Raw genomic sequence first — 21,412 nt, forward strand, 5'->3', positions numbered from 1 at the left:
GGACCCGGCCGGCGACAAAGCCCCCCGCCCCCGCTGCCAGGGCCTGCCTGCCCCCCCGACCCTGTGATCTCCGGGGAGCGACCCCCGAGAGGGGAGGGGACAGGACGGCCCCAACACGGCCTTCCAGGCCCAGCCGGGGCCGGTTCCGGGAGTAGTGCCCGAGGTGGGCGGCCTGTGCCTCGCGCGGTAGTCCGGGCGTCGCCGCTGCCCCTCGCAGCCCCGAGACTGCCGAGGACAGAGACGGGGGAGCCCCATGCCGGTGTCCCCCGGTGTCCCTGCCGGGGCGGAACCAACCCGGGGCCGGGGGAGAAGGGGGGAAGGGAAGCAGCAGTTGGACGGGACCACGCGGTGTCGGGGGGGGGAGGGGGGGGCTCACTCCGGGTAGGGGGGGCGGGCTGGACCGAACCACTCCGAGCGCCCCGCGGGGGGGACCGGCCGGGGTTACGGCTCGGCTGAACCACTGCGGGCCGGCGGGACACGGGGACACGCCGGGGCCCGGCCGGATGGGGGACAGCCAGGGACGGCCCCCGGTGCTCGCGGCGCGTTACCTCCTGACGCGTCCGGTCCCCCTACGCCGGCCTCCGGAGTGATGGCACCGGCACTCGCCGCGGCCGAGCCCTCCGCCTCCTCAGGCACCTCCAGCTCCATGGCGGCCGCGGGCAGGCGCAGCCCCGGGGCAAGACAGGCCCCGGACAGGCCAGCGCCCGCCGCCGCTCTCCTCCCGGGTACCGGCCGCGGCGCGGGGGACCCTGGGAGCGCCGCGGACCATAGAACGCGGGTGGCGCCGCGGCCAGACACGCCCCGAACAGTGCCGGAAGCACAGCAGGGCTTTTCCGCCGGAGTTAATTGCGATGCGGCGGAGGGCTGTCGCGATAACCGGCGGGCTGTGGGATTCGACAGGGGCGGGGAGGGACAAGAGAGGCCACAGCAACTCCCGCCGATCCCTCACGGTGCGGCAGCCGCGATACCTCCGGTGGAGGGGGAAACACCACAGGGTCGGAGGGCGGGGCCTGCGGTCACCATGGCACCGGGGCGGGGCTCCACGGGGGCGGGGCCTGCCTGCCAGTTGCTATGGCAGTGGAGGCGGCACTCCCGGGGGCGGGGACTCTGCCGGTCGCCATGGCAGCGGGGGCATGGCCTGTGGGTGCCCATGGCAGCGGGGGCGGGGCCCAGGCGGAGGGGCGGGGCCCAGGCGGAGGGGCGGGGCCCAGGCGGAGGGGCGGGGCCCAGGCGGGGGCGTGTCCCGCCATATGGGCGGAGCCCGCGCCCGCCGTCCCGTCCCGGTTCGGTTCCCACCGCGCTGCCCCGGCCGGACCGGGGCTCTCCGCGAGCTTCCCGGTGCCGAGTGGTGCCTTCTCGCCCCTCGCTCCGCCCCCAGTCGTCTCCGAGAGCTCCCGGTAGCCGGACAACCCCGGGCTGGACCGGGCCTGCCGTGCACCGGGACCCGGACACGCTCCCTCCTCCCTGCGCGGCTCCGGCGCCGTTCAGCGCCGCCGATTCCTAGCCCAAGCCGGGGCCCGGTTCCTCCCGTCCCCGCGGCACCATCTAGTGGCGCCACCCGGCCCGGGTCAGCCCCGGGGCGCGGGTCAGCCCGGGCCGGCCCCGCCAGTTCTCGGAGCCCCGGGGCCACGCGTGCCCCGCATGGGGAGCCGCTGCTGGGAGGCAACGCCGAGGCCACCATCACTAATGAGGCTGCTTGGCGGCGCCGGGCCCTGCCAGAGGGGCTCCCGACTGTGGCTGGTCCTGGGGAGCGGCGGGAGCCGCTCCAGGCTCCCCGCGGGGCTCGGGCGAGAGCAGCCGGTGCCGAGCAGCGAGCGGAGGGGCTGGCGGCGGCATGGCTCCGGCTCCGGGCTGGCGGCTGCGGGCCGGGGGCTTCCGCAGAAAATGGTCCCCCCACGCCGCTTCGGCGCTGGGCTGGGAGCGGTATCGGCCCCGGCGGGAGGCGGAGAAGCGCGGCGTGGACCTGATCGCTGTCAGCGCCGGAAAGCGGCCCCGTGGGACGAGGGATGACGGGGGCCTGGTCCTCAGGTGCGGACAGGGGCAAGGGAAGGGGAGGAGAGGGGGCAGCAGCCATCACCAGCTTCCCCCACACTTCCCAGGACAGGGATATCAAGGCTGACCCCCGTGTCTGTCCCCTCGTGGGACGATGGGTAACGCTGGGAGGGTTTGGGGGTCTGGGACAGAGTCCCACCGCTTCCCTGGACTGGACGAGGACTGGGGCAGAGGAACCCCTGTCTGCAAGCACCGCCAGCATCCTGTTAGCCTGTCCCGGTGCAGCGCTGGGACGGCGATGAGTGCAGGTGGCTGAGCCACCACCACGGTGGAGGACACCAGGGACAGCCCTCCTGGAGACCTGCTGTGCCCGGGAAGCTGCCCCCGGAACCCCCTTCCTGCTCCTTCTCCGCTGCAGGCAGAGTCTGGGCCACAAAGGGTTACGCAAGGCACCCTGGAGTGACACCACTGCCACCAGCCCGGGAGCTCAGCTCCTTCCTGGTCGGATCCCAGGCTCGGTGAGTGCCTAATTCTGTCCCGCGGGATCTGTCAGCCCTGCTTTCTGGCTTTCAGCTGTGCTTTCACCTGGGGAACTGGCCGTGCTTTGTCCCTCTCTGGCTGGCTCCAGGACCTAGTGACCGTCCTGGGGCTCTGCCCCACAGCACGGAGATACCCGGAGGATCGGAGCTCCCCGCCCCAGGGCTGCAGGACGTGCCGCTCTGCTGCCGGTTTACACTCGCTCCGGGGCAGCCCTTCCAGAGACCTTTCCCAGGGCAGGGGGTCGGGATCAGCCCATCGCTCTTTGGGTAGGGTTGGGACAGAGCAGCCCCTGGAGGGATCCGGGACCTCAGTGCTGCATGGCCAGGACCAGACAAGGGACGAGTGGTTTTGCAGCCCTGGCTGAGAGCAGGTACCTTGCTGATCCCAGGAAGGCTTTGAGGTTCTCAGGATGAGGAGCTCTATCAGGGGAGGGGGGTTGGGAAACATTTTGGGTGATGGGGTTGGCTGTGTGCACGGCTGGGGTGGGCTGTGTGTGTCACTTCCCGATAAAGGACCCCCCGACTCGTTGCTGTCCCCATGGCGGGCGTTGTTGGGGGCGTCACCCGGGGCCAGGCACAGCCCCGAACTGGGGACCTGGCCGTGGGTTGAGCTGCCCCAGCACAGCTTGGCTTTGTTTGGCTTCAGACATCTGGGGAGTGGTGCCACGGTCCGTGTGTGGGGCGGTGTGGGGCTCCCAGCGCTGCCGGTGTCCGGTGCTGGGTGTGTCGCGGTCAGCTCTGCCCAGATACTGCCTCTCCCTGCGGGGCCATTCCAGCTGCGCGCTGGTTTCTGTCGGAAACCGGCTCAGCCGGCTCCTCCTGCTGCCAGCCTCGGCCTTTGGCAGGTGCAGGCCCTACGCCAGGTCTTGAGGGGAGACTGGGGACAGGGACAGGGCTTGGTGGCACCGTAGGCACGCTGCCTGTGCCACTGGAGCTGCTGCCATCCCCATTCTGCTCCAGCCACTGCCTGGAGAGACCAACGGGCAGCAGTGGAACGCAAGTTTGTGCCCAGTTTGTGGCACCACGGTGGTGGGACAGTAGTGGGAGCCAGGTGGGGACAGTGAGGGGCTGTATTGGGTGGCATCAGGGGTAGCTCTAGCCCAGCAGATGTCACCACCCTAGGGAGGGGGATGATCTGGCTGCTCCAGGTTGGTCTCTCTTGGACCTATAGCTCACACCGTGTGACCTGTAGGTGTCCACGGAGCACAAACAACACTGGTGACACAGCTGAAGCCACCCCAATGCCACTCTGGGAGTTCCTGTTCATTATCAGCTTTCCCAGTGCCAGACAGTGGGTGCTGCCACACTGGGGTCCTGCCCAGCCCCAGCTACCCCTGGTCCCACGTGTCCCTGGGTGGCAGGGAGGCACTCGGGCTGGTTTCGGCAGCTGGTGACGCAGAGGGGACTCTGCCCTCCACACCCGTGGCTGCAGCATTCACCTGCCTGTCGGGTGAATGATTACCCCAGGCCTCCCCCAGCCCTCCCTGGGCTGCAGTGGGCTGGGTCTTGTTTCAGGCTGGTCTCATTTTGGGGGCAGCCCCGGCTGCCTCAGCCCCGCTCCAGCCAGGGCTACCCATGGGATGTCCTGGTGTCAGGGCTGTGCTGTCTCACTTGCCCAGGGCTGGCTGCCCACTGCCACATCCCTGATGTGGCACCAGCCTGGCATTGCCCACGAGGTGTCTCTGTCCCACCAAAGCTGCCCCTTGGCCAATTCCCAAAGGGCCTGTGGAGGTTTTGAGCTCCCTGTGGCACCAATGTAGGCATCTCTGGCAGGGCTGAGGGTGGCTGAGCTGTGTTAGGGGCTGTTAGGAATGAGCACAGGCACTCCAGAGCCCACAGACATCACGGCCACGTGGTGCCATTTGAACTGTGGGTGTGCAGTTTGGAGAAGGGTGCTCAGGGAACTTCATTGCTCTCCCGAAAGGAGATTGTAGTGAGGTGGGCATCAGCCTCTTCTGCCAAGTGTCAGGACCAGAGGAAATGGCCTCAAACTGCACCAATGGAGATTCAGATTAGATACTAGACAATTTTTTTTTTCACTGAAAGAGTGGTCAGGCAATGGAATAAGTTGTCCAGAGAGGTGCTGGAGTCATCATCCCTGGAAGCATTCAAGAGGCATCTGGATGTGGCACTTGGGGACATGGCTTAGGGGAGATTATGGTGGTGTTGGAGTGACAGCTGGATTTGATGATCTTGAAGGCCTCTTCCTGCTTTGATGATTTTGTGATTCTGTGAGGTCCTGAACAAAGGGGCCTGTCCCTGTCCCACCCCACAGGAACTGGTGGGAGGCTCTGGTCGTGCTGTCTCCCACCATGTCTCTCTGGGTTCATGCTGACATTACCTACAGGGAACCAGGAGCTGGTGGAGATCCCTGGGCCCATCCCAGAAGTTTCAGCCTCAAAGGGACGTTATTCTGTCAGGCTTGTTTGCCTCAGGTGGAAAACATTGGATTTGGGGAAAACCCAGAGCAATCAAATGGTGAAACTGGGGCAGTGGTGTTACCAAACCAGTTGTCAGAGCTGCTGAAGCCCAGAGTGGGTGGACAGACACTAAAACACCATCCAGAGAAGCACCCCAAGGCCTGCCAGCTCCAGGAGGACAGAGGGGAGTCAGACCATGAGGATGGCTTGGACAGCGGGTCCCAGCCATGGAGATGAGTCCTGTGCTTGCCCTGTGTAAAACCCCCCCTGCCATGGACTCATGTCTGAGGGGATGGAGATGGATCCCCAGGGGGGATGTCATGGTGCACAGAGCTCTGGGTTCAGAGCCATGCAGGGTTAGCTGGGGTGTGCCACAGCTGCCAGCCCCAGTGTCCTGGCACTGTGGGGCTCTGTCCCCTGCAGCCTCACAGTCCCTGGTGCTCATGGCTCAGTTTTGCTGCTGCTCTGTGTTGCAGCCTGATGTTGGGTTGAGGAAGGGGCCGGCAGCTGCGAAGAGGAGCCGGAGCCGGTCAGAGCCCCCCGGCTGTGCGGCTGCCACCGAGCCCCTGCCCAGCTTGTGCTGGTGGGTGCCCACCATGGAAGAGATGGTCATCTGGGAGCAGCACACGGTGACACTGAGCAAGGTCAGTGTCTCCTGGGGTGGCCCCACTGTGGGAGGGGACGGGGTCTGTGGGGTCAACTCTGCCTGACCCCCTTCTGCCCACCCCCACCAGGACCCTCACCGGGGCTTTGGATTTGCTGTCTCTGGAGGCCGTGACCGTCCCAACAAGACAACCGGGGACACAGCGGTGTTTGTTTCAGATGTGGTGTCTGGGGGACCAGCAATGGGTCAGCTCCAGTGAGTGCATGGGGCCAGAGGGGGTGATCACTGCCAGCAAGGGTGGGAGGGATGGAGAATCGCTCCTGCTGGGACAGGGCCAGCACCACTGTTGCCCTGCCTGGCTGGAATGGGATCCCTTGGGGTACACTCACCACCCCACCAGCTCCCTGGGCTGGGAGCTGTGCCTGGGACAGCATCTCAGCTGCATTTTCCCTCCCAGGAAGAAGGATCACATTGTGATGGTAAATGGCCTTTCCATGGAGAACGTCCCATCCTCTGTTGCCATCCAGACACTTAAAACCTGTGGCAAGATCGCCAACATTGTGAGTGTGCTCTGTGGTGGGATGGGGGCTGGCATCACGCTCATGCTGGTGCCTGTCCCCATCCCAGATCCCCTGTCCACATGTGCCCAAGGTTTGGGGCTTGGGAATTGCTGCAGGGACATCTCCTGGCAGACACAGCTGTACCCACCATCCTCTTCTGCTCACTGTGCACCTGCAGACACTGAAAAGACCAAAGAAGATTCAGCTCCCTGTGAGCAAGAGCAGCCCTGGGTCCCCTGCCGTGCCCCGGCACTACCACTCAGATGAGGAGTACAGGCTGCACCACTCCCGGGATGACCTGGATCACAGCCAGGGCTACGATGGTGACTCGTCCAGCGAGAGGAGCTCTGGTCACCAGCACGATGACCGCCGCCAGCACAGGCTGGTGTCACGGAGCCGGAGGCGGAGCCAGGACAGCAGCCACCGGATGCAGAGCAGCTCAGATCGGAGAGGCCAGGGCAGACATTGCTCCTTTGACCAGGACGGGGACACCAACGGGCTGGCCCTGGTGTCGGGCTTCAAGCGGCTGCCGTGCCAGGATGTGCCAATGAAGCCCATCACCTCGGTCCTGGTGAAGCAGAAGCAGAATGAGGGTGAGGCCCTCCTGCTCCTGCTGTCCCTGGGTCTTGTTGCCTGATTTCTGGCCATGCCTTCTCCCAGGGAGGAGATGATGGCTGGGTGGGTGCCAGGGCCTGGCTGCAGCAAGGGGACACTGCATGCCATGCTGGGTGCACTAAACCTCCTCCCCTCAGCTAGGGGCTACAGAGCTCAGCCAATACCCCAAGGGGAGCTGGGGCTTGTGGGGGTGGTGCTGAGCAGGGACCTGGAGGGGGTCTTGCATCTGCCTGACTCTGTGACCATCACGGCTCTCTCTGCTGCAGAGTATGGCCTGAAGCTGGGGAGTCAGCTTTTTGTCAAGCACATAGTGGAGGATGGGCTGGCGGCCAAGGGCAACTCCTTGCAGGAGGGAGACCTCATCCTGAAGGTATGGGGGCCCCGGGGTGCAGGGCACTCACTGGGAGTCTCATCTGCCCCTATCTGCCCCTCTTTGGAGGGCTCGTCCCTGGCTGGTGTCACTGCCAGGGCCCAGCCATGGCCATGCTGGAGGCAGTTCTGCCTGTGCCCACTCCCTGCCCCAGCCCCCCTGGCTGTCCCAGGGACCAGCTCCCTGCTGCCAGGGCTGGTGGCATGTCCTGCTGGCACAGTGGGCACATGTCTACCCCACTGTCCCCACGGTGTGTGGTCCCCCACTGTGTGTCCATGTCCCCACTGGATGACAGTCACAGGTGTTTGTCAGATAAAACAGTGCTTAAAGTACTTGGGGAGGCGGAAATAGAAGGGAGGGAGACCCTTTGTTTGCACACCTGGTCAAGGCAGACCCATGGCTGCTGGGATCTAGTGCCAAAGTGACTCTGGGGTAAACAGAAGGGATTTCATCCCACAGTCTCTTGGGAAAAGCAGCTACCACTCAGGGAGATCTCAGCCCCAGAGCCTGTTTGGGGCCTGACTCCCTGCATCAGGCCAGGCCATGGAAGGACAGTGCTGGGCCCAGGGCAAAGAAAAACTGAGGTTCAGATGTCTGAGGGGTCCTGCAATCCTGCCTGTGGGCAGAGCCCCAGGCAGGCGGAAGTGGGTGTTAACAAACCATGGTAATGGTTTAATGGTTTCCTCTGTACAAAATGAGGTCACACTGGGAAGCAGCTAGGAACAGGGACACAGAATAGGTGAAGCTGCAGGAGCTGGGGCTGGCCTGGAGGAGCTGGGAAGGGAGCAGGAAGATGGCAGTCAGAGTATCCCACCCCTGTGGGGTGTTCCTGGGGGTGACTTTCCCAGGAGCAGGTGCCCTGAGGCCTCCCACTCTGCCCCTCCAGATCAATGGGGTAGCCAGCCAGGACATGTCCTTGGCTGAAACCCAGCAGCTCATTGAGCAGACAGAGGGGATCCTGACCCTGCTCATCCTCCGTGACCACCGGCAGTTCCTGGTCAACATCCCTGACGTTGACAGCCAGAGCGACAGCTCCCGGATGGACGGTGAGGGGACACGGTGCTGGGGCCAGGGTCAGTCACACAGCACAGGGACTGCATGGCCACTGCTGCATCTCCCTTCCTGTGCCTGCAGATATCTCAGACATCGACTCTGAGCTGTCCCATCCGCCATCTCCAGAGGCCTCCCCACGATCTCCAGCTGCTGCCAGGACAAAATCACCGTAAGGCCCACACTGTCCCCATGAGCCCCTCTGTCTCCTGAGAGATCCTTCTGTGTTCTCCACCTGTCTGGGGACGTTCTCTATTCCTAAGCCAATATCCCTGGAGGTGGTACTGCCATGCCCAGCTTGCTCTGCCCTCTCCACTGCCCTGCCTAAATCCTGCTCAACCTTGTTCCAGGGAGAGGGGACGATCGAACAGGGAGCCTGTGGCCAAGGTGACTGTAGCTGATGCTCAGGGCCCAGGTGAGTGGGCACTGGGGGGTCTCCATGCTCCTGTGCATCTCCACTGCCCAAAGCCCCATGGAGCCATGCCAGGGCTCCCTGTGCCTCGGCACAGCCACTGCTGCTCCTAGACCAACTCTCCTTCCTGCAGACCTTCTGGAAACCATGGAGCAGGATGGGCACAGCCCCCACACCAGCCTCACTGCCCAAGTTGCCCACAAGGATGGGTATGTCTGCAAGAGGCAGGGGGAATGGCTGGGGGACATGAGGAGCTGCTGTGTCACAGGGTTGGGGTGACAGGGTCAGCACCTCCCTGTCCTGTCCTTGCATGTCACCACTGGCCTGACTGTACTTCCCTGTGGCAGGTACAGCACCAACTCCAGGGTTGTGCAGTTTGTGAAGGCCAAGAGCGTGGGGCTGCGGCTGACGGGTGGCAACGATGTGGGAATCTTCGTGTCGAGCGTGCAGGAGGGGAGCCTGGCTGACAGCCAGGGTGTTCAGGAAGGTGACCAGATCCTGCAGGTACCCGAGGCTGAAAATGCTCCATATGCCGCTGCACCTGGACTAGCTCCAGCACTTTTGGGTCCAATATCTCTCCAGGGTGACAAGGACCACTTCCCTCTCCCACTCTGCCCTGGGCACTGCTGTCCCTGGCTCCCCTGCTGCTGCCCATGCCCTCTGTCCTGCTGGCAGGACCATGTCCAAGTGCTTTTCTGTGGCAGGTGAATGACACCAGTTTCCAGAACGTGACCCGTGAGGAGGCTGTGGAATATCTCATGGCCCTGCCCCCAGGCGAGGAGGTCACGCTGTGGATCCAAAGCAAGCAGGACAGTGAGTGGTGACCAGGCTCATGCTGGGCTTGTGCCTCTCCATCCTCTGTCTATTCTGGGCAAGCAGCAGACCTGCTGGACTTGCCATGGCCCTTCTTGTCCCTTCAGGGTGGTCCTTCTTCCCCTTCTCCTCCAGAGTGCTGATGGGAGGGGTCCAGACCATCCCAGCCCTGTTTGTGCCTCAGCTTCCTGGAGCACAGGGGCTTTCTGGGACCATGGCTCAGCCTGGAGAGGCCAGTATGTGCTGGCGAGTCAGATCCTACTGTCCCCAGCATGCCTGAGAGTGCCATGGGAGGAAAAAGCGTCCCTAATACCCTCCTTAGCAGCAGGGGCTCCTTTGCAACCTCCCAGCCAGCCTAGTGCCTTCCCAAATCTCTCCAGCATCTTCTTCCTCAGCCCTCTCCTCCCCTGATGGTCCCTATTACCCTGGGCTTCAGTTTACAGGAAGATGGTGTCGTCCAACGTGGGTGACTCGTTCTACATCCGGACACACTTTGACTTTGAGAAGGATACGCCATCAGGGCTCAGCTTTGTCCGTGGGGACGTGTTCCACGTGCTGGACACCATGTACCGGGGCAGGCTGGGGAGCTGGCTGGCTGTGCGTATGGGCAGAGACCTGCAGGAGCAGGAGAAGGGCATCATCCCCAACCGGAGTAGGTAAGGATGGAGCCAGGAACAGCCACTGGACAAGCAGAGTCAGAGAAGGCTCCCAAGTGAGCCGGGGACAGGGATGGTGGGCTCAGTGAGAGGCAGGGCAAGGGCTGGTGGGACAGTGATGGGAAGCGGGAGGTGGTGAAATCCCTTCTCAGGGTGGTGAGGCAGCTGACTGTCAAGTTGTCCAAAGTCCCAGAGAGAGAAGTCTAGCATGGCCTCACCTGGCTGTGCCACCGAGCAAGGGTGCCAGCTTCTCCTGACCTGCTCCTCAAACCCAGAGGCTGCAGGTCCTGAGCCCTCTCCTCTCCCAGGGCCGAGCAGATTGCCAGCCTGGAGTCGGTGCTGAAAGCCACGTCTGGTGCCAACCCCTCCGGGGCAAGGGCTGAGTTTTGGAAGCTGCGGGGCTTGCGGGGAGCCAAGAAGATGCTGCGGAAGAGCCGGGAGGACCTGTCTGCCCTCACAAAGCAGGGGCGCTACCCACCCTATGAGAGGGTGGTCCTCAAGGAAGGTGGGCACCAGGACAGCCTGACCTACCTTGGGGACACGGCTCCTGGGGCTGCCCTGCTGTGCGTGCTGATGGGCCCTCCTCTCCTGGGAGGAGCAGGATGAGTCGCAGGCCTGTGGGCACCATGAGGAGTGGGGCTGGGTGCTTGGGTGCTGGGAGCTCTGCCCTTGCCCCCAGGCACCCTGAGCACCTCTGTCCTCTCACAGCCAGCTTCAAGCGGCCCGTGGTGATCCTGGGCCCCATCGCAGACATCGCTGTGCAGAAGCTGAGCAGGGAGCTGCCCGAGCTGTTCGAAATTGCCCGTAAGTGCCCCCACACTGGGGAGAAAATTATATCCAGCAGCCAGACCCTGTGAGAGTTCTTTACCTTGGCTCCCTCCCTATGACACCCCAACACCTTCCTGGGCTAATTCACCCTTTCCCCTCCTCTCCCTGAGGGACACAGCGTGGGGCTGTGGGAGGTGCAGCCCCTCTCATGCCCCATCTCTGTGTCCTGCAGCGAGTGTGCCCCGAGATGGGGCATCGTCCAAGGTCATCAAGCTGGACTCAGTGCGGCAGATTGCAGAAAAGGTGAGACCTTTCCCACGTCCTTGGAGCCAGCTGGGGCCTGTGGCAAGCCCATGGCCCTCATCCCTGCTCCCAGCAGGGCTGATGGCTGTGCCCTGCCCCAGAACAAGCACGCCTTGCTGGACATCACGCCCTCGGCTGTAGAGCGCCTCAATTACGTGCAGTACTACCCTGTGGTGGTGTTCTGTGAGCCCGAGAGCCGCCAGGGCATCAAGGCCATGCGGCAGTGGCTGGCACCCGACTCCAGGAAGAGCTCCCGGCGCCTCTATGCCCAGGCCAACAAGATGAAGAAGTATTGCAGCCACCTCTTCACGGCCACCATCAGCCTCAGTGGCAGCGGCAATGCATGGTATGAGCAGATCCAGGACATCATAAGGACACAGCAAAGCCAGCCAGTCTGGACAACAGCAGAGCAGGTACAGGGCACAGGCTCTCTGTGGCAAGGCTTGGCCTCCTGGGGCTGCAGCCAGGCAGGTGATGGGGCTGCACATGGCCCCCCGTGGCTGAGGTCCCATGTCTCTGTCATCCCCACCCCTCAGGCAGATGTAGCCACCGAGGACAGTCTGGACCTGCTGAACCCACCAAGCAGAGTGCCCTCAGGCTACCTGACCTGTGACAGCCGTGCCAACAGCGACTACGATGACACCACGGATGGGGAGGCGGGCGCCTACACTGACGGCGAGGCAGAGGAGGCCTATGACCAGCCTGGGCTGGCCCGTTCCTCTGAGCCAGCACAGCTGGCCCCGAGCCAGGGCCTGGACTTCTCTGAGCCAGCACAGCTGGCCCCAAGCCACAGCCAGAGTGAACAGGTGGGTTGTCCTGGACTGGTACAAGAGCCTGGTGGGGCAGAAGAGAGTGGCACAGTGCCCAGCTCTGGCGCATAACTCCCATTCTCATGGCCCAGGCAGGGTGTCACCTTTGGCTGCTGCAGGGTCCAGCTGTGTGTCTATGCCCAGCTCTGGGTGGCCAGGGGCAAACACCCCAGGCTGGAGCACAGCCCCTGTCCTGCCCGTGACCTCTCCCACCTCTTCTTCCCCAGGTGCCCAAACGGCCACGGCAGGGCAGGCGCTATGACAGCATCAGGTACCCTGTGCCCTGGGGTGGGGATGGCAGTTGCCCAGGGCTGGGGACAGTCCCAGAAGGGCACTGTCCCTGTCACACAGAGCCATCACCACCCTTCTGTTCCCCAGGGAATACGAGCACGAGGCGGTGAGGAGGAGGTTCACACGGGCCAGGGATGACTCAGACCAGGATGAAGGCTACGAGTGGGGCCCAGCCACAGATGTGTAGTGGCATAGCTGGCCTGTCCTGCCAGGCCAGCCCTCCCACAGCCCTGCACAATTGGGTGCAGCTGACAGCTCAGGTGGTGCCCCTGTGGCCAGGCTGGGCTGGGCCCAATCCTGCTATATCCTGCATCACCAAGTGCCTGCACTACCACGTGCCTCCTTCCCTTTTGGCCACAGCCACTGCTACTGGAATAAAAGGGATGTTTGGGTCAGGATGGGCTGTTTCTGGGGTGCTGGGTGGCAGCATACAGGGGATACTGTGCAGCAGGTTGGTCCTGCTGGGACCCAGGCACCTCCCTGGCCAGTGGCCCTGTGTACAAGGAGGCATTGCGGGGGCACTTGGGGCCTGGCACCAAGGCAGGCCTGGGATGTGCTCCCCAGAGCTAAGCCCCCTCTGCTGCAGTGCCCCTGCAGCTCCTCAAATGCAGCCTCCCATATTTCCCAGAATTTTTATTTTTAGAGCAACCAAGCACATAGGCACAACCAGCACTGCTGCAGCCCTGGGGGCCCAGAGAGCTGTTCACAAAAAGGCTCACAGCCCCAAACTCCCAGGATGTGGGCTGGGCAATGCCATGTTCCCTTCTGCTGCTCCAAGGGCTGTGGCTCTGGGCCGGGCTGTGCATGCAGAGCGATGCAAGGCAGCACCAGGGAAAAGCTGAGGTTTGCACCCCAACAGGCCTCTGGCCAAGCCATGGGAGTAAAGGAGGTGCCAAGAGTGCTTCTGCCCTTAAGGCTGAGTCTGGGAGTTGCTGGGTATCCCCCAGGGGTGCCAGTGTGCACCCACACATGGCTGTGTGGGGTCAGTGCTACTCTGGGGCTCTGCTGGCTGAGCTCTGCAGTTGAGCTGTGCTTCCAGCACCATCCCCACCTTGGGAAAGGCACCGTGGGTGAGTGTTAAAGTACAATAGTCAGTGACTGGGTGGGGGGAACTTTCACACAGAGCCCCCTCACCTCCCACAAGTACAAGGCTAAGGTGAGGGACCCTGTGCAGCAGCAGAACAGGCACTGTGCAGGCACTGTGAGGTGGGGAGAGGTAATTGGAGCGGGAGAGGTGCCCAAAGCGTGGCACCACAGGCCTTGGTGCTGCTCAGGCTGGGTATCAGCCCCCAGTGTCCCACTATGTCCTGAGTAAAACAAAAGAGGTGCAAACTTGGGCCCTGCTGAGGGTTCTGCTGCAGGGCTGGGGCGGAAGGCAGAGCCAGTCCTGCCCCTGCAGCCCTAGGCTCGCTCCTGCCTGCCCCAGGCACGGTGGCTCAGAGGAAGAGGGGCTGCTCCTGCCCTGTCAGCAGACGGTACGTGGAGGCTGGCATGGTCTTGATGTGCACCTAGGCAGAGAGGCACAGATTAGAGACCCCAGCCTGGGCTGGAGGGTGCTGGTGCACAGCTCTGAGCCCAGCAGCTCCGTGGGGCCCAGCTCACCTCGCTGACGGCCTCGGTGAGGATCTGGATGATTTTGTCGTGTGGCGTGGCCACCACGCTCTGCCCGTTGATCTCGATGATGCGGTGCCCCACGCGGATGCCGCCCCGCTCCGCGATGCCCCCGCGCATCAGGCTGCAGATCTGGGAGGGGGGAGGGCTGTGAGAGCAGGGGTGTGCCCACAGCCCAGCCCTGCCACCACTGCTCCAAACCCTCACAGCCCCAGAGGCTCTCGACCAGAGCTCTGCCTGGGTGCACAGCTCCTCCAGCCCCTGGGCATGCAGTGAGGGCAGGGATGTTCCTGGGCATTGCTGCCACCAGCGTGACGTGCTGAGCTGGGCTCAGGGCAGCCCCCAGGATTTTGTCCCCCAGCTGACTCACTGAGCCCTCCTGCTCCCCTCAGGCTGGGGCTGCAGAGACTGAGCTGCTCGCTGGGGCAACAGGAGAGATCCACATCTCCAGTCCTAGGGGGAGCACCAGTTGGTGTGCGAGGTGGCTGTGCCACCCACCCAGCTCCCACTGAGCCCAGGAATGTCCCTCTCTGCCTTCCCAATACAGCCACACGAGAGCCCAGGGCAGGGAGTAGCTCAGGCACAGGGGACAACAACAACTGTCACTGAGGTCATGCCCAGAAAGCCAGGAAGAAGCCACCACCCTGAAAGCAAACAGCTACAGAGCACCAAGAACAGGGATACAACCACCAGTGCTGCAGAAAGGCTGTGAGGAGCTTTTTGCTGTGCACAGCAGAGCCCTGTGACCCCTTGGCCTGGGCAGGCACCTGCAGTGTGGGAACTGGGTGCTGGTCCCTGGACACAGCTGGCTCTGCCTGTCCCTCAGCAGACCCTGGCCCAGCTCCCATCCCACAGGCACTCACCACACCGTTCTCAACACAGAAGCCCAGCTGGTACTTGGAGTCGGGGCGTCGGATGACAGCCGTGGTGACAGGGGGACAGTGCACAATGTTCAGTGTCACCTCAGTCTGGTGCTTCAGCTCCTGGAAGGTGGGATGGGGCACGGTCAGATTTTGGAGAGCTATTCAGACTGGTTGAGGGGCAATGCAGTTCTCCTGGGGGAGAAGACAGACTCCCACATGGAGTTCTGTTTGACAACTTCCCCTGGTTTCCCCTTTCCCTGTCCCCTCACTGGCTTGGTACCACTGGTGGCTGGCCCCTCTCCCCTGGAGACCAATCCTCTTTGCCCTGCCCTTAGCTCTGCCCCCCACCCCTTCCCCTTTTTAAGCTGCCTGCACCACGTGGTTGCTCTCTTTCTTGCTGGGTTCCCTTCAGCCACATGTGATACACTTTGCTGAACTAAAACCTTGCAAAAAGGAGCCTTTCTAGCCTCTCTCACTGAGCTAGCTGTGTGAGTGTTGTGTGTGGATTTGACTGCATTGCCTGAATGTTAACCCAACCTACTTTTCTACAGGAGAGGTTTGTTGGGAACAGATAATAGACAGCAGCACCCACCATCCAACACCGGCATTGCTCATGTGAGGCCTGAGGATTAGCAACTTGTTTTCAGTGGGGAAACTGAGGCACACAAAGGGATACTGCATATGCAAATGCAGGGACAAGAACTTACCAACCCAGCCCAAGACATCCCTACCCCTGAGGCTATGCTGTCCCTGCTTCCAGCTCCTTCCCATCCTACTGAGAGGTAGATGATGCAACAGGTTCCCTTCAGGACAGGTGCCCGCCTCCTCCTCCACTCTCCTTTTCAGGCAGGGCCACAGCAAGTACACTCCCCAGCTCTGTCCCTTTGTCCTCTGCCTTCCTCCAAGCACTCTGAGCAGGAACTGCCACAGCCTACAGGACAGGTATGAGCTCTGCACACCTGTCTCCAAAGCTGGGGGCCCCAAAGGAATCCTGGTGTCACAGACACCCCTAGATCATTCAGGCCAGTCCCCATCTCCTCCGTGGGGTGAGGCAGGAGGTCACCCTGCCCTGGCTCACCCGGATGATGCTCTGGCAGGTGCCCAGGGGCAGCCCCACCAGGCTGGTCCCATTGACAGACATAAGGCGGTCCCCGATGCTCAGCTCGCCCGAGCGCTCCGCGGGGCCCCCGTGCATCAGGTTGGCGATGACCACGGTGGGCAGGATGGAGCCCCAGCCCGACTCCACAACGGCGATGCCCAAGATCTCCCCCTTCTGCTTCCGGATGCACACCTGGGGGGAGAACAGGTGGGTTACGGTCACAACCTCCACCAGAGCCATGGAGCACGTGTCCCAGCCCACAGCTGCACTCACAGCTGGCTGGGATGGGGTCTGGTTTTGGAGAGAGCACCTCAGCTGCACAGGGAGCCGTGGAGTGGATGACACAGAGGTGCCAATGGGTTCCCCACACTGTCCCCACCCCTCGGAGCAGCTCTTACATCCTTGCAGTTCTCCTGCCGCGAGAAGTGGCTCAGCTCTGTGTTGTGCTGCTCCTGGTCCTGCAGGGCACGGCTGTACTGCCGCGGGCTCAGCTCGCTGGGGTCGATGCTGTTGGCCTCCAGGAAGCGCTGGTAGGCCACGCCAAACGCCTGCCCGATGGCCTGGGCGATGACCTGGGCCTGGAGAAACACAGGGGCTGTTCCTGCCTGTGCCTCAGGGCTGGAGCCAACAGCTCCAGTGCCCTGCAGTGCCCAGCACAGGAACCGTGCTTGGGAGCTCCAGGGTGTCCTGGCTCCTTCCCTGCTGGAATGGGCCCCTGTGTGGAGCCAACCCTCCCATCCACTTTGCTCGCTGGGGCTCTGCAGGGCACAGAGATGCTCAGGCTGGGCTTCTGCCTCTCCCTAGTGGGGAGGGAGGGGTCTCTGCTGCAGACCCAGCCCAGAACACCCAGTTATTACACTGGGATGGGACTCAGGTCCCCAGGGCCACCCGCCCACGCCAGGGACCCGTGTGCTGCCTCACATCAGGCGAGTGGAAGACGTGGCAGATCATCTTGTAGAGCCGCTTCTCCTCTGCCACCTCCGAGCGCCGCGGCAGCTTCCGGCGCGCCATGAGCACCACGAGGGAGCCAATGTCGGCAATGTAGGAGATGGTCTGGAGGGAGTGGTCCATCATGGCCTCCTGGCAAGGGGAACACGCAGAGAGTTCAGCCCCCTCAGGGCCGTCAGACCACACGGGCACCGTGAGCCTGCTGGCACTGCAAGCAGGAAGGGTTTGGCTACGGTGCTGGGATGTGGCACAGCTGCCCAGCACATGCTGGCCAGGAACCATGTCTGTGCCAAAAGGTACAAACAGATCCTTCATCAAGGACTCATTTGTGTCCCTGGGTGTCGCCAGGGGACAGGACAGCTCTTCCCTTTTGCTATAATGCAGAAACTAATCCTGAGGTAAAGAGCTCTCCAGATTTCCAGCCTGGGTTCCCCAGATCTCAGTTTGGGTTCCCAGCAGCTCCAGAGGGTGCAGGTCACATGGGAAGCCTTGTGCAGCCACACAGAGAGGCAAGGACATGACACACGATGGCTATGAAGTGACATGTCCCCTCCCAGACATGTGTCCTCATCCATAAGCCATCACTGGGCAAGACCCTGCTGGTGTGGGAGCAAAACTGAGATCCTGAGACCAAACAGGAATGTTGAAGCATCCACAGAGCCACGTGGTTACTGCTGTTCCTGCTCACCTGAGTGTCAGCAGTGAGCACCTTGATCCTCTGTGTGGAGACAAACAGATCCACCTCCGTCATGGGCTGGGACTCCCCCTCAGGTGCCTGCAGAATGATGGAGAGGTCACAGGACCCTGCTGGGACCCAGCCCCACAGCCAGGTGCCCTCAGGCAGACCCTGGGCACTGCCCCACACCCACAAGGGGCAAGGCTCAGGGCAGCCATGCCCCCCATCCCTCCTGCACCTTGATCCTGTCCACGGCCTCCTGGGCCTGTGCCATGCGGACGCTGGTCGGGGGATTCCTCTCTGAGGCCAGCTGCGTGGAGCCCAGGTACTTTGCCCCAAAAATCACACCATCCAGCAAGTCCTCTGGGTCACAAGGGCCTGGAACTGAGGCGTTGGGAGGGACTGAGCAGAGGCTGCTCCCCCACCTCTGAAACTGGGGGTTACCAACTCCTGCTGCCTTGTTAGCTGCATTCCTACACACAATGAAGCAGCTCAGTGCTTGTACATGGGCACCTGGCATCACCGGGGGACCAGGGCTGCTTCCCCCTTCCCTTGGCAACACATGGCATCCTTTTCCCCCAGTATATCCCCTCCCTGATCCCTGACACAGCTCCATTTCCTCAGCAAACCCTCAAACAAGCCATGTGGAGCCTGGTGCACCCGCTCTGGGTGGGTGCAGAGCTGCTGTTCCCTCCCTAATCAGGACCCCGGACCACGCCCATTCAGGGTCAGAGCAGGTGGGGCAGGACTCCTGGATGCTCTTGCTGCTCAAGAACAGAAGCAACTTACCCTCTTTGAAGGCTGGGCAGGATGATGGGGATTCCCTGTTCTGCAAAGCAATGAGAGAGCAAGTGAGGCTGTGGCTGGGACCTCAGGGATTCAGCCTGCCTGGCCCTGGAGCAGTGGGACAGCAAAGGCAGAGTGTCCCTGAGGATGGGGGAAATGGCATAGGGTCCCAGGTTTGGACAGAGAGGAACAGGGGCTGGAGGGAAAGACGGCACAGAATCCCAGGACCAGAGGGGCTGTTCGGACCCACCAGCCTCTGCCCCAGAGCACACGTGAATCAGCCAGCCATGCAAGCATGCATTCAGGGCAAAGCCGGTACCAAGGGTCTTGTATGGGCAATCTCGCAGCACAAGGCCCTGTAAGACCTGAGCAAAGTCATCCCTGGCTCTCCTTTGCCCCCATCCCAGACCCAGAAGGGATCAGAGCCAAGGGGCATGTCCAGGCTCCTGCTGCCCCACGGCAGCCCAAGGCACGGTGCACTCACGGTCACAGCGCCCTGAGCTGGCTGCTCTGTCCCGGGCACCAGAGCGGAAGGCAGGGCTGCCCACGCCGGCTCCGGGGAACCTTCCCGAACACCCTCGCAGGCAGAATCGTCCTCGCAAAGCCCCTCTCTGTAACACCAGCTGCCAGAAGGCTCTTCCTCTGAGCTCTCTGGCCTCCCTAGCCCTTCAGGCTTCTCCACAGCAGCTGGTTCCTCCTGAGCCTGCAGCATGTCCAGGTTGGTCCCAGCCAGGACATTGGAGTGGGCCAAGGGGGTCTCGGCACCAGCCTCGGGCAGTCCCCCCTCGTAGCACAGGAGGCTGAGCAAGTCCTCCCGGTCAGCCTCGGCGAAGAGCAGCCCGTGGCAGGGCCGGTGGCAGGCGGAGTGCTGCGGGCAGCAGGGACGCGTCGCCAGGCCCCGGCCCGTGGCCACGTGCAGCGGGCACGGCCGGCACCGGCCCAGGCACTGCCCGCGGCCCCGCCGGGCACCAGCGCCTGAGCGGGATGGCAAGCCCTGCTCTGAGGCGGACGGGCAGTCACGGAGGTTGGGGTCGAGGGTCTCAAGCCGAGCCAGCAGCCCTTGGATCTCCGAGGGTTCGTCCTCCACATCCTCAGTCCACTCGGCCCTCGGTGCGGGGCGGGCGCGGGGCTCGGGGGTCTCATCCAGCTCCATGCCCGCGGGGTCAGCGCTGCTGGGGCTCCGGGGGCGCCCCGTGTCCCGAGGGGCCATCCCGGCGTCGGGCTCCCAGCGGGCAGAGCCCTGCGGCGCCTCGGGCACCGCCTCGGCTTCCATCGCCCTAACCGAGCCCCGGCACAGCTCGGTCCGTCCGCACGCACCTCCCGCGAGCTCCGGGGCTGCGGCGGGCCCCGGCCCCTCCAGCCCGGAGCTGCTGCCGGGCTGCGGGGCGCTACGGGAGGGCTCCTCCGGCCGCCCGCCGCCCCCACAGCGCCCAGTGGCGTCCGGTCCGTCCTCCGTGTCCATGGCCCGCGGCTCCGCGCTCTCATCGCTGCCGCCGCCGGGGGCAGGGAGCGCGGCCGCCTGGAAGTCCATGGTGGTGTGGGTGTCCATGGGGCCGGCGGCCCGGGAGGGGCCCAGGCCGGGCGGACTCGGTCACTACCGGCGCCTCCAGCCGGGACGGGACGGTCCCGCCGCCGTTTCCGTTCGCCGTGCGCAGGCGCGGCCGCGGCCCCGCCCCGTCCCGCCGTGCCCCGCGCCCATGGCCGCCCGGGGGTTGCTGCGGGTGGCGGGAGCTGCGCTCCGAGCCCCGGCCCGCGGCTACGCTAAGAAACCCGGTGAGGCCCGCACGGGCACCGGCCGCGGCCTGTGCTACTCGGTCCCGGCTCCGTGTGTTCCCCCGTCCGTCCTCCCATCCCTCCGTGCGCTGGTCCCACGCCTCTCGTCCCTGGTACCGGCCCTGCCCACGCTCCGGGCCCCGTGTCCCGGTCCCAGGGCCCTCCCCGGTGGTGCCGCCGGCCCAGCTCCATTCCTCGTGCCCCCCACTCTCACCCGGCCCCGGTCCCTGTTAGCGCCCCGCGATGCCCTTGTCCTCGAGTCCCCATCCCTTCCCCTGCCTGCGTCCTTCACCCCCGGCACACCCCCTGCCCTCACCCTGCCCTTTTCCCCACAGCCGCCAAGTCCAAAGGCAAGGGTGTGCCGAAGGAGGCGTTGAAGGGGCCGGAGGTGTGCACCGACCCCACCATGCTCGCCACCCACGCCATGGGGGTCAACTACTTCAAGGAGGGTCCAGAGGTGGCCCTGAAGCCCGAGTCCGAGTATCCCGACTGGTGCGTGCTGCCCCACTCCCCTCTGTGTCCCAGAGGTGCCATCCCAGGGGCACGGAGCTGTGTAAGAGGGACAGGGAAGTGTTCTGTGAGGAGGCAGACTGCCCCTCTGCAACCCAGACACCTTCCCCAGGGTCAGGAGACAGGAATGGGTGCACTGTGGATGTGGGGTGAGGGATCTGCACATCCTGGTCACTCATGTCCATTGCTTCGTCCTGTGCTTGTCCCTTTGTCCTCCTTCCCGCAGCCTCACACCCTCTGCATTCACCCCCAGGCTCTTTAAGATCCACCTCGGGCCCCCCAAGAAGCTGGAGGAGCTGGACCCTGACTCGCTCGAGTATTGGAGGCGCCTGCGGAAGTACAACACATGGCAGCGCAACAGGTTGAAGAAGGGCAAGAAGCTGTAGGTGCTGCTGAGCTGGGGGCTTCCCTGTGTGCCAGCACAAGTGGCACTGGAACTTGCCCTGGCTTTTGGTCTCTTTTCCTTGCTGTAAATAAAAAATAAATCTCTGGTGAGGCTGATATGTGTTATAAAGGCTGTGACAACCCCACACCCTTTGCAAGCTCATGCTGAGGGCTGAGGCAGCACAGGCCACGAGGTCTCAGTGTGTTTGTACGTACAGAAGCTCAGGTTTTGGGTCATAGAGAGAGCCCACACTGCACACAGGTCCTGCTGCTGTACCACGGTGGCTGGGGCTGAGGGCTCTGTGGAGATGTGGGGTGGGGAATGACCCACCCGTGTCACTGCGTCCCTGGCCAGTGGATCTCGGGGCCTGAGCAGCCTGTGCTCCCTGGGGCTGGAAGGATGGAGGCCAGGCTTTGGCAGTGCTGTGGAACAGCAGGCAGGGTGAGGGAGGGGACATGGTGGCCTGTTGCAGTGCCACCCCGACACCATGCTCTCCTTTCCTCCTCCAGCAGCAGGAGCAGTGGTGCTGGGATGCCAGGGCTTGACTGGGCTGGACAGT

The 21,412-nt window shown here is 63.4% G+C and overlaps 4 protein-coding genes across 11 annotated transcripts in view; 2 read left to right on the forward strand and 2 right to left on the reverse strand.

Moving 5' to 3' along the window:
* The window catches only part of PIP5K1C (phosphatidylinositol-4-phosphate 5-kinase type 1 gamma), a 52,872-nt gene extending 51,880 nt beyond the window's left edge, over positions 1 to 992 (reverse strand). For 4 of the 6 annotated variants that reach the window (XM_071451925.1, XM_071451923.1, XM_071451928.1 and 1 more), the window contains exon 1: positions 549 to 991. In XM_071451925.1, coding sequence (XP_071308026.1) covers positions 549 to 648 — 100 coding nt within the window. In that variant the 5' untranslated portion in view covers positions 649 to 991. Of the gene's footprint in view, positions 1 to 548 lie in introns of all 6 variants that reach the window. The other 2 variants (XM_071451926.1, XM_071451927.1) reach the window with 2 other exon arrangements.
* Positions 993 to 1,192: 200 nt separating this feature from the next.
* Positions 1,193 to 12,595, forward strand: TJP3 (tight junction protein 3). Of its 2 annotated transcripts, XM_071451915.1 has the most exons (21): positions 1,198 to 2,028; positions 2,411 to 2,510; positions 5,428 to 5,595; positions 5,686 to 5,810; positions 6,013 to 6,115; positions 6,294 to 6,708; positions 6,997 to 7,100; positions 7,987 to 8,146; positions 8,235 to 8,322; positions 8,501 to 8,565; positions 8,696 to 8,771; positions 8,910 to 9,066; positions 9,267 to 9,375; positions 9,812 to 10,031; positions 10,340 to 10,536; positions 10,740 to 10,835; positions 11,032 to 11,102; positions 11,204 to 11,515; positions 11,639 to 11,908; positions 12,139 to 12,182; positions 12,290 to 12,595. In XM_071451915.1, the coding sequence occupies exons 1-21, from the start codon at positions 1,835 to 1,837 to the stop codon at positions 12,387 to 12,389; spliced, it is 3,174 nt and encodes a 1,057-aa protein (XP_071308016.1). In that variant the 5' UTR covers positions 1,198 to 1,834; the 3' UTR covers positions 12,390 to 12,595. The 2 variants fall into 2 exon arrangements, with proteins under 2 accessions (XP_071308014.1, XP_071308016.1); XM_071451913.1 differs by having other exon boundaries at positions 1,193 to 2,028; positions 12,139 to 12,595.
* Positions 12,596 to 12,820: 225 nt separating this feature from the next.
* On the reverse strand, positions 12,821 to 20,010 carry APBA3 (amyloid beta precursor protein binding family A member 3). 2 transcript variants are annotated; one of them, XM_071451921.1, is made up of 10 exons: positions 18,595 to 20,010; positions 18,189 to 18,228; positions 17,638 to 17,783; positions 17,412 to 17,498; positions 16,697 to 16,855; positions 16,174 to 16,353; positions 15,755 to 15,967; positions 14,677 to 14,796; positions 13,805 to 13,945; positions 12,821 to 13,710 (listed from the first exon to the last, which is right to left on the reverse strand). In XM_071451921.1, exons 1-10 carry the CDS (start codon positions 19,732 to 19,734, stop codon positions 13,639 to 13,641), a joined length of 2,298 nt encoding a protein of 765 aa, XP_071308022.1. In that variant the 5' UTR covers positions 19,735 to 20,010; the 3' UTR covers positions 12,821 to 13,638. The 2 variants fall into 2 exon arrangements, with proteins under 2 accessions (XP_071308022.1, XP_071308021.1); XM_071451920.1 differs by having other exon boundaries at positions 18,670 to 20,007.
* Positions 19,733 to 20,854, forward strand: MRPL54 (mitochondrial ribosomal protein L54). The gene is made up of 3 exons (XM_071451607.1): positions 19,733 to 19,958; positions 20,294 to 20,450; positions 20,722 to 20,854. The coding sequence occupies exons 1-3, from the start codon at positions 19,733 to 19,735 to the stop codon at positions 20,852 to 20,854; spliced, it is 516 nt and encodes a 171-aa protein (XP_071307708.1).
* The last annotated feature ends 558 nt before the right edge of the window (positions 20,855 to 21,412 follow it).

The sequence above is a fragment of the Agelaius tricolor genome, unplaced genomic scaffold, assembly GCF_023055355.1.
Source record: "Agelaius tricolor isolate 1412-34295 unplaced genomic scaffold, bAgeTri1.0.p SCAF_33, whole genome shotgun sequence".
NCBI classification, from domain to species: domain Eukaryota; kingdom Metazoa; phylum Chordata; class Aves; order Passeriformes; family Icteridae; genus Agelaius; species Agelaius tricolor.

Coding starts and splice junctions, on each gene's coding strand:
- TJP3 (XM_071451913.1), top strand. CDS start 1,835: ATGGCTCCGGCTCCGGGCTGGCGGCTGCGGGCCGGGGGCTTCCGCAGA. Junction 8,566..8,695: donor AGCTGATGCTCAGGGCCCAG/GTGAGTGGGCAC, acceptor TCCTTCCTGCAG/ACCTTCTGGAAACCATGGAG. Junction 10,537..10,739: donor GAGGGTGGTCCTCAAGGAAG/GTGGGCACCAGG, acceptor GTCCTCTCACAG/CCAGCTTCAAGCGGCCCGTG.
- APBA3 (XM_071451921.1), bottom strand. CDS start 19,734: ATGGACACCCACACCACCATGGACTTCCAGGCGGCCGCGCTCCCTGCC. Junction 18,229..18,594: donor TTGGCTCTGATCCCTTCTGG/GTCTGGGATGGG, acceptor ATTGCTTTGCAG/AACAGGGAATCCCCATCATC. Junction 17,784..18,188: donor CTGCCCAGCCTTCAAAGAGG/GTAAGTTGCTTC, acceptor CCAACGCCTCAG/TTCCAGGCCCTTGTGACCCA.
- MRPL54 (XM_071451607.1), top strand. CDS start 19,733: ATGGGGCCGGCGGCCCGGGAGGGGCCCAGGCCGGGCGGACTCGGTCAC. Junction 19,959..20,293: donor CGGCTACGCTAAGAAACCCG/GTGAGGCCCGCA, acceptor TTTTCCCCACAG/CCGCCAAGTCCAAAGGCAAG. Junction 20,451..20,721: donor GAGTCCGAGTATCCCGACTG/GTGCGTGCTGCC, acceptor ATTCACCCCCAG/GCTCTTTAAGATCCACCTCG.